This window comes from Neltuma alba, unplaced genomic scaffold (assembly GCF_004799145.2).
Source record: "Neltuma alba isolate B1F8T4 unplaced genomic scaffold, ASM479914v2 tig00002588_pilon, whole genome shotgun sequence".
NCBI classification, from domain to species: Eukaryota; Viridiplantae; Streptophyta; class Magnoliopsida; order Fabales; family Fabaceae; genus Neltuma; species Neltuma alba.
In genome coordinates, this window is record NW_021632932.1 from 1 (window position 1) to 18,790 (window position 18,790).

General features: G+C 35.8%; 2 protein-coding genes, 1 long non-coding RNA gene, 1 other non-coding gene and 2 pseudogenes across 4 annotated transcripts; 4 read left to right on the forward strand and 2 right to left on the reverse strand.

Annotated features, from left to right (window-relative positions):
- Window positions 1-26: 26 nt before the first annotated feature.
- TRNAI-AAU (transfer RNA isoleucine (anticodon AAU)) lies at window positions 27-100 on the forward strand. The gene has a single exon. It is a non-coding gene; the product is annotated as a tRNA-Ile (tRNA).
- Window positions 101-3,091: 2,991 nt separating this feature from the next.
- On the forward strand, window positions 3,092-4,474 carry LOC114733342 (CASP-like protein 5C1; annotated as a pseudogene).
- A 1,959-nt stretch (window positions 4,475-6,433) lies between these two features.
- Window positions 6,434-7,234, reverse strand: LOC114733308 (uncharacterized; annotated as a pseudogene).
- A 6,133-nt stretch (window positions 7,235-13,367) lies between these two features.
- LOC114733317 (uncharacterized) lies at window positions 13,368-14,130 on the forward strand. The gene has a single exon (XM_028920766.1). The coding sequence runs from the start codon at window positions 13,395-13,397 to the stop codon at window positions 13,848-13,850; it is 456 nt and encodes a 151-aa protein (XP_028776599.1). The 5' UTR covers window positions 13,368-13,394; the 3' UTR covers window positions 13,851-14,130.
- Window positions 14,131-15,073: 943 nt separating this feature from the next.
- LOC114733335 (uncharacterized) lies at window positions 15,074-15,433 on the forward strand. Its single transcript, XM_028920785.1, has one exon. The coding sequence runs from the start codon at window positions 15,074-15,076 to the stop codon at window positions 15,431-15,433; it is 360 nt and encodes a 119-aa protein (XP_028776618.1).
- A 1,717-nt stretch (window positions 15,434-17,150) lies between these two features.
- Window positions 17,151-18,237, reverse strand: LOC114733329 (uncharacterized). The gene is made up of 4 exons (XR_003739071.1): window positions 18,151-18,237; window positions 17,798-17,977; window positions 17,544-17,620; window positions 17,151-17,205 (listed from the first exon to the last, which is right to left on the reverse strand). It is a non-coding gene; the product is annotated as an uncharacterized LOC114733329 (long non-coding RNA).
- Window positions 18,238-18,790: the final 553 nt, after the last annotated feature.

Consider the following 18,790-nt stretch of genomic DNA (forward strand, 5'->3'; position numbering starts at 1 on the left):
TTTACAATTTGACTGCCAATCTCAATGGCCTATTAGCTCAGTTGGTTAGAGCGTCGTGCTAATAACGCGAAGGTCGCAGGTTCGAGACCTGCATGGGCCAGTTCTTTTTTCCCCCCTCTCCTGCACCCTTCAACCGTCTTCAATTCTACGATTTGATCCCCACTCCCTCTGACGCGATAAACACTGCCGAAAGAAAATTAGTTTCACCCGTTGATTGTGATGGTTACCATTTTCAAAAACATTCTTGCTTTATTTCAGGTCTTACCAACTTTTTTGAGCCTCCCTGGTGTTTACAAAGTTGGAAATCATTTATCAGTATTTCTATGTAAAATTTAGAACTTGTTGAATTACGTGGCTGTATTGTGAAAAGGCAGCATCTTTATGCATTATTTTCGATGCTTTCATGAAGAGCTTCTGTCAGTGAGAGTGTTAATGAAGGACACCAAACTAAATATAAATTAAGAAGAGAAAATTATATTTTTCATGGTACTAATGTCCTCAGAAAATTTGTCCTGTATTCGCTAAATGTGACTGTGAGTGCTCAATAATACATTTAAATAGATTAGCCACAACTCACAAGCGAGTTCAAGAATAGGCTTTTTAATCGCGAAGGAAGGATTTTATAGCTTGGATGACCTGAAGAAAGAGGTGGAAAACTGACAAAGAATTATTTCTTTGTGCCTCTAAGTTAAGAAGTTTATTTCTCCTTGGCATCATAAAAAGTAGATGGAGGGTGCTCCTATAAAAGAATTACTATTAACTTGGGTCACTCTGTTGTTGACATCAGATAACTGTGAAATAAAAACACTGCTCTGATCTTAAGAAGTATCAGTATTATTTTACTACTATTCATCGTTAGAACTTCAAAGTCAACTTGCCGACAGCATTTGTTAACCTTCACTTTGGTGGTGGTCGAGCATGATAAAGACATTCTTATCTCCCATGTTAAATAGTTTACGAGCATCAATGATTACAGATGGTCACCTACCTGATTAAGCTCTAAAGATTCTGCACTAGCTGTCATAAGTGATCGTGGTGAAATAGATTGTTATGGCTATGGCTATATTGGCGTTACACTTATGAGTGAATCTTGATGTGAATTCTTTTCGGCAAAATAGCGTCCATGCTCTTCTATTCCTTTTGGTATCTTAGTCAAGACTTGGTGATTTCTGAGGATGCCTTGGCCGTTTAATTCTTTAGTGATCCTGATCATCTCTGGTGCTGCTCTTTCTACACATTCCACAACAACAACGGCTCAGATCTTCTTGTGGATATGGAACAATGGCTCAATTATTCGACTACGTACCATGGTTATGTAACAGTTAAAAACAAGGTCATGGCATGTTCCTCCTTTCTTTCCCCGAGTTTAATCGTATCAAATACCATCTGGGATGTGACCAAATATCTTGTGGATATGGAACATCATTCTAATGTCAAGTCTTTTGTGTTTTTTTTCTGCCCTATCAGATCATGATTTTCATAACACATAGGATTCGTTTGGATCAAGGTCGATGCTTGTTGGAGAGGCAGAACTTTTATTCAGGGCTGGTTGGGAGAGCAGGGCTCATGCTCTTAAGTTTGGATCCACTGAGGGTTTCCTGAAGAAAAGAGTGAGACTGACTGAAACTCAGCCTTCTGCTGTCCAAAATTTTGGATCGTTTATATTACCTTCAACTTGTGACAAAGTGACCCAAACAGATATAAGCTGTTGTGTATAAAATAAGATCAAAGTATTAACTAACTCGTAGTTTTACTTTGTGTTACCTCCTTTGAAATCTGTGATTGCCTAGACACATTCTTGTAAACAGCAGACAGTGAAACCATATGAATAAATTCCTGTAAACAGTAGACAGTGAAACCATATGAACCTGGTGAGAAAAACAGCCAAGTCCATCCCTAGTTTATCATCACTTTCCCAAGAACATTGGGGGTCATTAGGGTAGGACACGTGGCAAATACAAGGTCATTCTTTTAGAAAGCACTGGTGTGGTCTTTTATAAACTGTTGCTTTGACTGAACTTAGAGTTTGGTTAAATCAAACATTACATGAGAAGTGCTTTGTGTTCCACTAATACCCCATGGTCCCACCCACATACATAGTGCTCTCTCCTTGTCCCTAACATGTTAACCACCGTTCAAATCCAGGAATATAAAACGTTCAATTAGAGCATCAACTAAAGAAAGCACTTTAGTATCACCTTTTTATTAAAAACAGGCTTGTCTCTTGTTACCATGTTTTCTTATATTTTTATTGTACTGGGGATTGAACTCCTAATTCTATCACTTATATTTTGTATACATAATGATGATGATACTAATTATTCAGTTTTAAACTTCTAAAATTTTAAATCTTTGATTACTATGTTGGGCTCTTAATTGTACTTTTTCCAAAAGAGCAAAGCAACCCACGTGTCAAGTTGTCAACTGTCAAGTCTATCATAATTATATAAACAACATTATTGCTCAACCAGCAAATCACAAAATAATAACATGGACTAGAGATTTGTGGATGAAAGTTGAGCACCTAAGAGCAATTGTTAAATCTAACATGAATATTTTTTTCATGACAATATTAGGTAATTTATTTTTTTTAAATGATTCTTTAACATATTATATGTTCATTAAAAAAAGTTGATGATAAAAATTTACAAAATCTTGCTTTTATCTTCTTTTAGTGGCACCCACTTAGTCATGCCTCATGATACATTTAACAAATTTCTTCATTGCAATAGTCCAAATCTCCACCAAGAAACTTGCCGGACTACTACAAAGTATTTAAATGTTTGGGAAAGAGAGGTCTTAATTTCCATAAAGTACGGTAAGTTGGTTGTCTTCTTGGCACGTTTCATAGTTACTAGAAAGAGGAACAAACTGGTGAGAAATTTCTATGCATACCATTCTTGGGATTTGTGAGTACAGATCATATCAGAAGGTTTCAACTGATTACATAGGTGAGGGGCGTGGGCTATTATGGTTCTGAAATGAAAGGGAAAATTGATGGGGAAACACAAAGGAAGAAGAAAGGCAAACCCTGAAATTGAAGTAGATTTAGATTCAGAACGTCTCATGCAACAAGAAGATAAAGAAGCGCATGGATGAATTACCCGTTCTGTCGGTACCACTGCCAGCTTTAGTCTCAGGTTGGGTCAGACTATGTTCTCTTCTGCTTCTCTTCTCTTCATGTCTTTTGGAGTCGAATTCTACGGCTACACAGCTTTCTGGTACTTTCTTTTCGTTTTTTGCTATTTCACTGTGTGACCCTTGAGATTCCGGAGTCTTTAGGATCTTTGAAGTGCTTATAGTAAATGAGATCACAGAACAATTTAGCCATATATTAGCATGATCAATCGTCTAACCTTGAGTTTATTTATCTGATTACGCTTTTTGTTCTGTGGAATAGTTGATTTTATGCCTAGGCTAAGATTCTTAAACGTCTTCCAAAGCATGTTGATTCAATGTAGTGATGCCCATTTCCATGGCTGAGAAGTGATTGAACTCCTTAAGGTATTGTTTGGTATTCTTTTAGTTTTCAACTTCTGCTGCAGTTTGGTAACGAGGGATGAGACAGAAGGAAACTAAACTATGTCATTGTTCTTACCAACCAGAATCATAAACTATTAGTCTGGGAAAATTTAAAACTAAAATCCCTTTTACTCATAAAGGCAATGATCCGGATAAACTAACTTCTGCTTCTGTTCTTTGCTTTTCACATGCTCTGCATAAGTAATTTTGTTCCTGTGTTTTAACTTGGATCATCCCAAATCGCAGCTACTTGGTAACTATTATGGGTTTGGTCATACCTTGGAGTTTCACATTAGCATTGGTAGATGGATACTCTGTTCTCCTCAAATGTCCCATTCATCAGCCGGTAATACTGCTGATCATTGTTGTGGGAGATTGGGTATGTAGATTCTGATCATGTGGTTAAAATATTAGTAGAGAAAAGATTAAGTTCTGACAAGTTATATTTTCCTTAAAAAAAACTAGGAACATCGGAATTTTGATCAGAGTTGATTTAATAATTTTGTTGCAGGTGTTATCTGTTCTGACACTTGCAGCAGCATGCTCAACAGCGAGTGTTGTAGATCTGCTGATGCAGTCCCATGGTTCTTATTGCCCGTCCAAGTTTTGCAGCAGATACCAGATATCCGCAGTTATGGCGTTTCTGTCATGGCTTCTGTTATTAGCATCCTCCCTGTTCAACCTTTGGCTATTACCCTCCTTGTGATTCTCTTTTCGTTTATGATTTTTCTCCTTTCTGTGAAAATTTGTTCTTTTGTACATTATAGATTATAGAATTAGAAATTGCAGGGGCCAGCGTATGTGAAGATCGTTGTAATCTCAGAACTTTCATGTGAGAGAGAATCAAAGAATAGACAGAGAAGCTCTCATCGTCAAGAGCTGAATTGTATACGGGAGTGGAATGGTGTCACCTTAAAACCAAGTTTCAATAAAAGTTGTAAACCTCTTGAACCATACTACCCACTTTCTGAAATTCTGAGGTACGCACACAACTTACGAGGTTGAACGGTGCCAAAAAGTCGAGAAACTCGTCAAAATAGATGTGCAGACTCTTCATGCAGCCGGTTATTCGGAGATTATGTGTACCCAATCATGTTTAGTTCTGTCACAAACTATAAAGGGGAGCAAACATCAGCTGAATAAATGTGCAGTGATTCATGAATCATAATGGAGGCAATGTTCTGAAACCTGCAAATTCTCATGATCGCATCCCCACAGAGGAAAAGTTATCGTAAATATACAGTGAGAATTTTTTTTTTTTTTAAAAAACCATCCCATTCTGCCTACGACAACAATACACAAAAATCAGAAAGAGAACGCCATTGAAATTTAGAAGTATCGTATGCAAATGGCTATGTCGCAATTGATCGAACACGGGATAGGAATTAGTTGAGCACGCGGCATATATAATACGTAGGAGGTGATTAATTAGCTTTCCGGAGTCGTCAATTTGGCATCAACCTTGCCGTTGACGCTTACACAAAGCAAAAGTTGAAAGCTGTGCTTCTGTCTCACTCTTTCTGCATATATAGCTTTCACCCTTTATGTCTTTGATTCTGAGTTTTGGCTTTTCTACTTCTTGGGGCATTTTGGGGCCACCGTTTTATTTTCTCAAAGAAATTTCGATCAAGGATTCAAACTATAAAATCTTAATCTGGTCTCTTTGCACCTCTTTTATAAAAAGAAATAAATAATTTAAATTGCACGAACCAAAACCCACAGTCAAGAACTCAAGATTAATAAATATGTTTGAGATTTATTTTCCTTTTTAAGAAATGCTCATATTGATTCTTTGACGGGGTAATTGAGCATATAAGTAAATGAGGGTAAAAAATGAACTTGTCAATAAATGCACCAGACAATGAGTATAAAAATGGGGGAATTGCAATCAACTCCAAGAAAAGATTACTAAAAAAAATCCTAATAACAACATAAAAAATTTGTAATAACAAGTTTCAGAATAAAAAATGACAATTTCAAATTTATTATTAAGATTTGTCGGTATTTTTTTTTTTGACCCATTGTAATTCTCCCTATAATAATAGTCTAATTCATAAAATACATAGATAAAACTCATGAATCAAATTAAACAAATTACTACTTCCTGTGGTTAATATAAGAGTTAGTTTGACTTTTAATTTCATTCCAAATATAAGATCTCAATTCACTTTGTCTCTCATATTTATTCATTTTTTCTAATTATTAGATAGTCCTTGTAATAGTTATATATGTTAAATGTTTTGTTATATAGTAGTTTTAGTCAATATATATTAGCAAAGATATTTTAAGGAAGACCATACATATTTATTACAAATAATTAACTTAACTAGTTTTTTTAATCTACTCAAATTAGTCAACTAGCTCTTATATTAAGTACAGGAAGTAGTAACAAGTGGCTGTTGTACGTATGTCTGGAGATCTTGGTTATACTACCTAGTTCACATGTTGTAGATGTAATGCCCTTTCCTGTAACTTTTATATCTTACTTCATCCTAAATATTGGAACTGCTGGCTTAGTTTTGACCGTAAGACCTTGATTAATTTGTTGGCAAAAAAATTTTATTTTATTTTTCACATTTATTTATTTTTAAACTAATTTGTATATATAATCAAAGACGTGAGAGTATCTCAGGGATTATGTCAATTTTATTGGGAATTAAGTAATTTATTCAACTTTTTTAACTTGGCTAGTTCTTCCGATCCGTTAAGGAGGAGGCTATATCAAATATCAAATTATACAGGGTGTGCGTGTGAAGATGAGTTGATGAGTAAATGAGGAAGCTTTTAATTTTTCCAGATTCTTGAGTTATATAACCCAGCAGTGCAGTTCCCTGATCAGAAACAGGAAAGGGGAAACTTGTTGAGCAAATTACAGCGGGATGGCATGCTACCACTTCATCTCCTACGTACATACTGATCAACCGATTCACCACGAAGCAACCCTTCAATGGCTTCATCAACCTCGTGACATCAGTGATCCCACAACCCCAGCTATGAGAACCGTCGGATCTCCCAGCACCGCCGATATCACAAACTGCACTGCCAGACCGGCGATCTCACAGCACTTCTTTACCTTCCCCTTACTCCTTCCACTACTGCCATGGCTGCTCTGAAGCGTGTTCTTCAGCCTCGGAATCCTCGCCGTCCCCGATACCTTCCCCTTATTGCTTTCCATATATATCTCATACCAACTCTCCACCAGCATCTCCCTCACACACGCCACATGTAGATTGTACTTCTTGCAATTCGATCTGTAACTCCAGCTTCGTCCCTTTCGCCCACCGACGGCACGCCGAGCTCACCTTCCTGTACAGATACAGCTTTATTTCTCCGTCGTCCAGCACCATTGGCAGCTTCGCGCAGCACGGGTGAAGATCAAACCCGCACGATCCGCAGTGGTACACGAATCCGCTCACGTCCTTCTCGCACGCGTTACAGTAACGCGCCATCTCCCCCGGCGGGCGGCTCAGGAACTGGAACGAACATTTCCTGTAGAACGGGTGGCTGATCGACGGCGGAGGTACGGCGCAATGGACGTGGAGATCATAATCGCAGATGGAACATTTGTATCGTGATCCTATGCCGACTTCCTTACAACCATCGCATTTGAATGGGATTTCTGAGTACTCGAATCTGAGCTTGTGCTCTGGGTGGCTGAAGTGGGATATCTCGCTGTATTTCATGACCGTGTTTCAGAGAATTGCCCCAGGAGGAGGAGGAGTGCATGAAGATGAAGAAGAGGTATTTGTATTTATATACGAATTTAATTGGACTTGATTACTGGGAGGCTACGGAATGGGGGATTTGAAGATTGGGGCTTAGGTTTGATTTTGTGTGGCTTGTGGATGAAGCAACTGGAAAAGAATTATGCCTGCTGATGAGATGATAATGAAGGAAGTTCCTGGGAATTTCGGTGTCAACAAGAAGGGAGAGAGGGAGACATATTAGGCATGTTGATGAGTCACGTCCCACGAGGAGAATATATACGAACTTTTAAGTTTTCCATGATCTTGTAACCCGCTAATCGGTAAACCTTAATTACCACCTCGTTTTAATTATTATCTCCTATTCTAAATATATATGTATTACTAGATCTTATATTTATATTTAGAACTGTAGGTAGTATTTTGTAACCTAGTGTAGTGTATGAGATTATTATTGATTCATCTGCTCTATATAAAAAACTAATGATTTCTTCCTCCTTAAGGTGTTTTTGCAAGCCATCTTGAGTTGGTAAAAAGATGTGCTAATTTACTTAGAGCTTTTCAATTCCAATCTTTAAATATACAGTTGTACTAAGTATTTATTGAGATAGCTTACTGCTCTTTTGGTTTGACCCACCTTGATCTAAATTAGTTGGAATTCGACTCTTGATATCAGTGTTTTTTCGCACAAAAACGAGTGTCTATACATGGGCTTAATTAGACTCAAGATACCTTAAGTTACTGTCCTTTTCAATTTTAATGCAAAGTAGGCTTATTTTGTATCAAGGTAGGTCCATTTTGCAATCAACATCTATCAAGTAATGATGAGTAGATCATGGACAAAAATTTCATTCTAAATTTATAGGAGTAAATAAGAATATAGCATTAATACAAGCTTAATTACATATGCATATCTATAGTTGAAAAGATCGAACTGAATTATTTGACTTGATTGTTCTTATTTTCTTTTTTTTTTTCAAAAAAAAAAAACCTTAAAAACTGCAATAGGATGTTTATGATTGACGCAAAGAATGAAGGGGTGTGGATATTTGATTTAGTGGATTCATTGTGATATGAAAGCTAGAAGGGATATATGGAGAATAAAATACAAGCTACCACAGTGTAATAGAAAGTTTTGAAAGACATATAGAAATTAAACAAACAAGCTAAGGAATAGATTCCCCATCTTGCATATAAAATTAGAAGTTCTGCTTCTAATCAAGCTTTTGTACATGCATGCCTCTGTCGTGCCTGTTCCTTAAAATTAAACACAGACGACATTATCTTGGTTTATCATCCCTATCTTATCCATTTTATCTCTAGCTACAATGCCAACTCCACAACGAATTGATTCTTGCCTAGATGCTATCCTTCAAATATGTCCAGTACTGACAATATCGGATTTCCTGAAGAAAGCTTTACTGTAAACACCAACATGTGCATTTCATGAACGTTGCAAACTCACTTCAATAAAATATATAATCAGCAAAGATATTTCCATTCTAAACTTGGGATGCTAGTCGACTAAATTTTGTTTTAATGAAAAAAAGAATAAATTTTATTTTAAATGCTGCTAGTAATTATTTTCATTTGTTTATACTGTCGAGCGCTCAAATAATGCAATTGTAAACATCATATTTTTATAAGATTTAAAGCATTAAAACATCTGTGCGTGTGTGTGTGTTTTATGCTTGATCATTTGATGCTTTTTGTAAATATTAAGGGATTCACTACTAATAAAGCTTGTAAAGGAAGATGTACAGTAACTGCTAGGTGTCACACGAAGACGGCAGTTTCATAATTGATTATGGAGCATTTGTTCTTTTACACACCATTAAAATCTACACCAATAAAGACTGTTCTTCTCCAAGAAAAAAGAAGAAGAAGATAATATATAATACTCCTTTGATCCTTAATATAAGACCCATTTAACTAATTTGATTAGATTATGGAAGTTAGGTAAGTTAGTTAATTATAAGAAAAGTGACATATTTTTTCTAAAACACCATAATCATCTTTCTTAATACTCCTCCGGTCCTAAATGTAAGACCCTTATACTAGTGTGTATAAGGGTCTTACATTTAGGACCGGAGGAGTACTTCTTTTCTCTCTTCTATTTGATTATGGTTGAGGGAGTATCCATGGGGATAATTTAGAGAAAATTAATAAATATGAGAAATGGGTTTTATATTTAGAATAAAAACCAACTCAACATTTGGATCTTATATTAAGGACTGGAGGAGTATCAATATACTGGTTCTGATAAGATTCATTTTATAATGTAATTTATATTACAGAATAAATTGTATATTTAGAACAACATGTAGTGTTTGGGGTGGGGTGGGGTGGGGTGGGGTGGGGTGGGGTGGGGGGGGGGGGGGAGATTAATGAGGAGGGAAACAAATAAATACAAGGAATTTTGCAGAAACGAGATTCTTGTCGTGTGCGTCGTGAGTAATAATGTAGCGTGATTGGTCTGTGTCAAGAAGAAAGAAATCATGTATGCTTTTTAAACTAATGCATAAAACATTTATCCTTCAACTTTTGCAGAAATTCTGTGGTACTACCCACTTCTGCTGCTTCCTCTTGAGATGTCTCACTCATATCTTTGTCACTTGTTCATTTTGATTCAGCCCCTCCTTCGTTTTCTTTCTTAACTCTTGAACTAATTAATGGCGAGTATAAGTTTACACTGATGATTTGACTTTTCTTGGTTTTCCCTTAGACATTGTTTGGATTTGCTTATTTACGTGTTTTTTTTCATGTAAGCCAAGATAAAGCTCTTTTTACACACTTGTCTTATATTTCATAAATTAAAATTAAAAAATTACTTATAAGTCATTCCAAACAAGTCATTATTTCATTTTGGTATTGAATAATCAGTTCCATTTCATGGGTTTTTTTTAACCCCGAAAATTCATGTTTCAATATGATTTGGTGGGATCATGATTGATATTATTGGATTTCTTTACAACTCTACAACTTAATTCTCTATAATTTACGAGACAATTATATGTATTAAGGATATAAAAAAAATGAAATTGAATCATGCTTAATAGATATGTAATCCTATGCAAAAGACAGAAAACACATACTCTCCTTGTACCTTTTTATCTCCCAAGGGACCATACAATATTCATCTCATTTTTCCCGTTCAAAGTGACACTTTGTTTCCTTTTCCCCTGTTTTTAAGGCCTGAACTAATACTCTCCTCCTCATCGTCAGATTTCCACCTTTAGGCCCAATTATTCATTTATGTGGCCCATTGATGAATACCTATATGGGCCATGGTCCACTGTGCAAACATTTCAAAGGGATTCGATACATTTAATCACTTAGTTCCGTCCCAAATAATTCTTCCACCAACTAAAAATATAAAATCCTATTTTTTTTATTTCAAATTTATTATTTTTTAAAGTACCCTTGCTAATAAGGCATATTTATGTGTGCAACACACATTTGTTCATATATAATTTTAACTAATTTTCTTAATATGTGTGAAGTATATATTTTCTTATTTTATAATAAAGTGTACACGGTTAGGAGGAAGACTTATCTCACGCGAAATTAAGCTACTAACTTTTTTGACCGAAATTAAGCTATTATTGATTAAGTGATAATATTATATTGAGATTCAAATATGGCTTAAAATTTTTTAATCGCGTTCGTTATCTGATATGATGGTTTTATTCTTAGTAGATTCATGACCTATTTGAGCATTGAGCATACTAAGCGGTATTTCTTAACAAAAATATTGGCACGGTATGAGCAGTGTTAATCCATCTCAATGTTGAACTCATTTCTGATTAATCCACTAATCATTGCTTAGTCTGATCCAATCACGTAATTCAATTTAATATATATTTTTAAAATTTAATATAATTTTTAGTTTCTAAAATTTAACCTCATTTTGATTTTGATTCCTAATATTTAACTTTATTTTGATCTGCTTAAAGGTTTTTAGTCTATAAAATAGTAATTTTTTCAAGAACCAAAATCAAAATGAGATTAAATTTCAAAGAAAAAATAATTGGTTTTAAATTTTGAAGAAATTTCAAGGACTATAAATGATATTAATTTTATTTTTAATTAACATTTCATACAAGTAGACCAATGAGACCAACTAATAAGATTGGATTTAGCAGAATAGGCTAATCCCTCATAATATGGTGAACCAAGATTTAAATCTCTACTGGGAGATGTGTTTATATTTAGTGTCTGATAGTACCTTGAATATGATTATTTTCAATAAGAAAATATCTTCACCTAGGGGGAAAAAAAGTAGGTAAATGAAACCGAGCGAGAATTTTGACCCTTAATATTAGTCTTCAACAAACATTCTTTTCTGGGTCAAGTCTTCGCACAAACATGAACTGCGTGTACATTTGCATTGAAAAAGCCAAGTTTGTGCTTCACATTTCACTCCAGCGCAACGTCAAGCCCACAGACAAGATACATTAATACAAATTATAATATTTAAATTTGCACTTTTCCTGAATTATTGTTGTTTCGTTCAAGATTTTCACATATTTTCATAAATTTCAACTATTAAAATGATGAATATAATTTAATTAAAAAAATTCAAGCTTTTTTTTACTTTTCCCGGGATATAGATATTTAGCTCACATGGAAAATCAGGTTTTTCTTTTCGGCCCCCAAAAGGGATATATGGTTTCTGTTATGTGGACTTCAAAATGTAATCTGTGGGCTAAAGCCTAAAACACCGGAGGCACAACGCGCTGCTGCCCCACTGGGGCACCCGCAAACGCGATGTGATGTTCCACTTGCAAACTACTCTCTCCAGTTATGCATATAATATTTATTTTGATTTTTAGATATAATATTTTAATATATTTTTATCTCCAAGACTTAATACTCCTCCTGTCTTAAATATAAGATTCATTTTGTAGTGTAATTTATATTGTAAACTAGGTCTTATATTTAGAATCAGATACGTATTATTTTTCCCAATCCACATGAAATGAACTTTCTATTATTTAGAGGAGAATTGCCATGAAGTTTTAAGTAAGAAATATACTAACTAAAAAGTTATAACGGCACAGATCAGTTTGCAATGACAAATTCTAAGATAGCAAATGATAATGGTTCACTGATCATTAAAACTTACTGATAATTATTTTCTTTCATTAGCATCATATTGTAAATCTCCGTATATTTGGAGTTAGAGGGTATATATGTAATAGTGGCTTGAGACTTGAAATGTTAAAAAAACTTTCACCACCGCGGTTGGCGGGGAACTATAACTCCAATAGTATTTGGAAGATGGATGTCTTGAAATGGATGACTATTTCATCTTTGGAAATAATAATTTTAATTATATGAAATGACAATAAAATCTCTAGCAGTAACCACTGCAATTATGAACTTTCAAGTTTTAATAGTAGTTTGGAGATGGATTACTATCATCATCGGCTTCATGAATATTATTTATGGTAAAATTGGCTCAACGCATGGATTGTTGCAGAGTAGGATTCTGGCTTAAAAATGAAGAAGAGGGAAGGAAGGATCATGAGAGTCCATTCTAACTTTTAACGATATGATAGATACAATCCACTAGAAACGTGTTTTGGGAAATTTGGCATCTCATAAAGCTACCCAGAGACTCAGAAGTCAGACAAACCCATCACCCCATATCATGCATTAATTCAGAGTAACAATGTGAAACTAGAAGTTTGATGGATGCTTCCTCCTTCCTTCCAGCTTCCCCACTTTCTTCTGTTCAAATTAAACAAATGGCTTACCTTTCTTTTTCCTTATCCTTGCTTCATCCGAATAGTCCACAGAATCCGAGTTAATTTGCTGATGCAAGACCTGACTTCAAGTGGCCCACACTGTGACATGAACAAGCCCGACATGCGAGTGTACAGTTATTACTTGAACTTTTTATGGCAAGGAAAGTGCAAAGAATGTCCCGTTGTCAACATCACAATCCTTATGTGATACTGTTTCGTCGCTAGATTAGTGTCATCTTCTCTTTGTTTATTACCCTATAAATACCAGAACTCCCTTCCCAAAATAACCATCCAAAACCAGAGAAATCATATTCCTCTGCTTCTCTGGCTCTGTTTCCATTTTCGCCACGAACACCCCACGATAGCATACCTTGATTTGAGACGATCAAGAAGGAAAATTGGCGAGTGATTCCATATGGGCAATTGTGCATCTTCTCAATACACAAGCGAAGGAGGAAATTTGAGTTGGAAATCCAGCGTGAACGTAATAGACATGGAGGGCAAGCTTCAACAACTGAAGGAAACGAAGAAGGCGGGGCATGTTCTGTCTCAGAACCTAAACTGTTTTATGTGCAGCTCCGAATCCATGTACATTGGGTCTCCCATACCTCATGTGGATCCAAGTGAAGAGCTTCAATTAGGACACATTTACTTCCTATTGCCTCTCTCTAAATCCTATGGAACACTTTCGCTTCAGGATTTGTGTGCTCTGGCCATCAAGGCTAATGCAGCTCTTGTTCATTCTCACACACCTTCTGCTGCTAATTCAACCGCTTCTGCCACCTATTCAATCTCAAGAAAATCATTTTCACTTAAGCACAAAAATCTTGTCAACAATTCAGGTCTTCCATGTGTCTCTTTGAGAGTTTGAAGGTAGAATTTTGACATGAAATCAAATCGAGTCGTTGAAGGAAGCGGATTGGAGGCATCAAGAATATCCAGAGTACAGCCAGAGGACAGAAGGAAGTGGGATAGAAAACCAACATGCTGAGAGATGACTGCTGCTAGTGTTGTGAGATCCAACGGTTCTGACGGCCGGAATTAAAAGTGTTAATCATGTTTATGTGTAAGGTTTTTTTCTTCATTAATTGTGATTCGTGAGAGTTTGAGTCCATAAATATTAGCTTAATAGGCCTTGACCATCTGAGAAAGATCTGCTGTACGTAATTTTCTTTCTTTCTTTCTTTCTTTTTTTTTTTTTTTGGCCACCACGTCCAGATTTTCGAACGTACCTGTCAATTGTTATCATATAACCTGTACGTTGCAGAAATCTTCACAAAGAATGCGGCTGACTTGAATCTGGGTTTTGAGGTGGCAATATTGGGTCAAGATCAAAGAACTTATCATGAAAATATGAAAAATCATCCATCTTTTATATCTTTCATAAATCATTCCCATCAATCTTTGGTACCGTGACGTCCGAGACCACCTTAGTAGAACCTAGTAATTTTAATGTAGTCCAAGTTAAAAACGATTTCAGTAGATGTCATTGAAAGCATATGACAATTCATAAGATATAATGAGATATTCTAGCATGAGTGCGTGTGAGAGAGAGAGAGGGAGAGAGAGATTGAGATCGGCAATTGGGCTTGTTGGGTCCTATTGCTATTGCAGACAAAGTAGATTAAATTCCCCTGTGCTCCCGTCATTCATGGCCATTACGGATATTCAATGTTGGAGAAGGTCGATTCATGTGACCGTGGTCAAATCTAATAACAATTTAACACACTAAGTTCTCTTAATTTTTCTTTTTTGGAAATTGTTTAGATTGATATAGAGATAACTAACTTGTAAGAAAGAATGATGGAACAAATATATTTGAGAGACCCAAAATAATGGACTAACAAAGGCCAACGTTAACGGAAAGGAAGAGACAGGAATCTCCCAAAGTCGAAATTTTCAACCTCAAAATCCTCCCATCTGCACATGTTCATTGGCAAAAACATTCACCGTACCAGAAATTTCACTTGAAAGGCCACCTTTATCCTCTTCACTCCTATATATATCTGAACTCTTCACACCAGAGATATATCCAAATCCACCCCGGCAGAACTTTCTTAGTATTTCTGTTATCTCTGTTTCACTCATACCCAGATGGGCTCCTCCGCTTCTTCTCAATGCAAAAACAAATATGGAAACTTTAGCTGGAAATTCAAAGTGAGCATAGTTCATTTTGATGGTAAGCTCCAACAATGGAAGCAGCCATTGAAAGCAGGGTACGTTCTGTCTCAGAACCCAAACAGCTTCATCTGCAGCTCAAATTCTATGTACATAGGCTCACTATTGCCTCATGTGGCTCCAAGTGAAGAGCTTCAAGTGGGTGAAATATATTTTCTCATACCACTTTTTAAATCTGATATCCCGCTCTCACTTCAAGAGTTAGGCGCATTAGCCGTCAAGGCTCATGCAGCACTTACCCACTCAATCAATAAATCTTCTTATGTTTTACTCTAGGGTTGTTTTACACACCCATAACGAGTAGTAATTTTCATATTAGAGATTATGATAAGGCTGTGATTGAATAATGCTTGATGTAGTTTTCATCGTAACCACTAATCCCTAATCGTTCTTAGTTTTAGAGCTTTGTAGAAGGAACCGGTTGATAATTATTCTAGCTGCATAGGAGGAGAAGAGAAGAAAGCTTTTTCCATAATAGTGCTTTTACTTTTTGCACCATTAACTGGAGTTCTCAACTTGATATTATAAGTAAAAAGGCATATATTACTTTAGTGGAAATCTGCAAATTGTTATGCTTATCATCTCTACCACTGAATCTGAAATTGTAAGGTTGTGAAAAGTTCACAGAAAGGACGTTATGGATGGCTAGCTAGCTTCCGAGAGAATAACTTTTCCATCATGCTTGGTTTTCATCTTGTGAGAAGTGTTTTGTTTATCATCCTATTTGCAGCTTTTGGCAACAACCAAGTTCATGGAGTACATTAAGTTATCTTTGACAGCTAGAGAGAGAGAGAGAGAGAGAATTAGTCACTGTATTTAATGAGATTTGACATGTGAGATTAAATAGGAACGCGTTTATCAATTTAAGATTGGGTAGCAGTGAAGAGTATGAATAATTTCCAGGTAGTTGGTAGCATCATAACTTGTTCAATGAAATAAAAAAGCACAAAATTTAAGAGAATCTGCTGTGTTTTTGTCCGTTCAATTTAGAGTTGGGATGAATATGCTCGTTGCTGGCCATCCGTTGGAGCATGGTGACTCTCAATGCAAGTTGGCTACATCAAATCAGTTGATGATAGCCCACACCCATCATACTTTTGGAATTTGTTCTTTTTAACAACATATAATAAGGGAGAATTGTTATCAGGTTTCAAGGAAAAAAAAAATAATTACCAAAACTTACAATAACAACTAAGGAGTTATCATTTTCTTTACTAAAACTTGTCATTACAAATTGTTCTATTGTCATTAGAATTTTTTAATCATAATTTATTTTTTTAACTTTATTACAATTCTCTCTATATAATATCCGTGTACCGTATGTAACATTTAAGTATAAAAATGAGAAGTGAATTATATTGCAACAATTTTGTATAATAACATGAGTATTTATCAAAATTTAATTTGATCTTCGTCCGTGATTTTCAAAAGTCGAAACAAAATGTGTATGTAATTAACATACGTTACACAGGGTGATGAGCATATATATGCTGTTCCACCTCTTCAAGACTCCTACTCCACTCAATCTGCGGAGATAGATTTTAAAGCTTGGGTATGATTATCAGCGAAAAACAGAGACATTCCGCAGTTATCGACAGTGTAATTATATTATAATAATGAATATGATGATAGGTAATCAATTCCCCTCTGTAGTTCAGTGATCTCATTCTCGTTGATGCGTATTTTGGCTTAAAACTCAAGTTGATCTTACTCTCCAATCCAACCACTTGGGAAGTAAGACGTGCTCCAACTAACATCAAAGAAACGAAATAAGACAGATATCTCTGTTTGGAGTTTTACACACACATTTAAATAGTAATTAAAGTAATCTCATATTAAATTAAATATATACTTATTAAGATGGTAAAACTGAACTAGCTGCGCTTTTACATGCCACAAAGAATAATCCTTGTTCTCTTCCGCCAAAAAAGGGTCATCCAGTAACGGCTCACTTCTGGAAGAAATGATTATACATGTTTCCAATCCTCCATTTTAGTGACTCCCCCTATATTTTAAGCTGCCGCACAGGTTCTTCCAACATGATTTTCCTGTTTGCAGGAACAATTCTATCACAATCATCAACTTGCTTCCTCAGCACATATCAGCCTCAGAACTAATGAGACATCTATACTTAAAATAATCATATTATAACCAAATCCTACATTCTTGTTGGATACAACATGATATTTCAAATCATCATTTAATATAAAATAAAAATATTCTAATAAGCCTGTGAGCCACTTTATTTATAAGTTGTGAACCGTGCAATTTGTTTATTAGATTCCATGTAATGCAGGCACCCATATCTAATTGCATTATATATCGTGTCATGTGTCGGCTCTGTTACCTTTTAGATCCCATATTACTATTTGAACTATAACCTTACCTGCTTCCAATGTGTTTTAATTACTATGATTCTTCGGCGAAGGTGATGGTGATGCAGGAGGCTTCAAGTCTTCATACCTGGATGTTTACGAAAATATTACTACTATGTATACAAATAGGAAAACAAAGTATATAACTGTTTCTCCAACATAAACAGACAAGGATTCAACAGCATTAATTATTCAAGATGTCCACCTGAATATAATGATGAGAAACAAAGTCAGATTAAGTCCCTTCAAGCAAGAAGAAACTCACATGGTAAAAGGAGAAAGAGGTCTTGTCTTTGGTTCATCAAGATCTTGGTCATTGCTTGGTTTATCTGCTACTGGAAGCTGAGTTACTGGGCCATTACCTGAATTAATCTCAGGCACCAATGAGGGCGATACCCTAGGTGCCATTGGGGAAGGCGAAGAAGGAGGCTTAAAGTCAGGGTATCTGCAAACATAGCAGGCCTCAGAGAAGAGGAACGTAAAGAAGAAAATCAAACAGAGTTTGTACAGGACATCTAAGAACTAGGGCAACTGAACTACAAAAATGAAAACCAAGCAGAGAATTGGAAAACTGACAAGTTGAAGTACAGCTGAAGTGACAAGTGAAATTAGACTCACACGGGGTAGGGAGAATAATAAGATTTTGATTCCTGAGAAGGACCAGGTTCAGTGAAACGGGTAGATGTAGTTTTTTCAGCTGCTGGAGATTGGTGGTGCAAATCCATTGTTGAGGCAGCAAGAGGTTTGTCATGGAAGTGCTTGGTGTAGGGCTTGGCGAAGTGGGAGGCTTCAAATCCTCATAGCTGCCCAACACAAAAAACTTGCTGGTAAAAAACACAACAGTGAGCATTAAATTTGAGAAAGAGAAACAGCATTTATATATAATGACGTACGCTGCATATGGAGAGCGAGACTCTGCTGCCTGTCCTGCTGAGGCAGATGCCTGAGAAATGCCATCTTTTTCTTGAGCGCTACTGGGAGTATCAGAAGCACTAGGTTAGGCACTGCATCAGGTTCACCGGAGAAGGGGATGATGGTGGTTTTAAATCCTCATAACTGAAAAAGGTAAACAGAAAATTTATGCGCTTACAGTCCACAGGAGCCTTTATCTAGAATCAAGCACACGAAATGCCAAACCAAAATGTTCGGATCTCATATGGCACATTTGTGTCCTAACTTCATTGCCAGACGACAACATGAAACTAAACTATAGAAGAGTTATATAACTAATTTTAGAGGAAGAAAACGGATGAAACTA

Excerpts from the sequence above, each read along its gene's own strand:
- LOC114733317 (XM_028920766.1), top strand. The coding sequence starts at position 13,395 with ATGGGCAATTGTGCATCTTCTCAATACACAAGCGAAGGAGGAAATTTG.
- LOC114733335 (XM_028920785.1), top strand. The coding sequence starts at position 15,074 with ATGGGCTCCTCCGCTTCTTCTCAATGCAAAAACAAATATGGAAACTTT.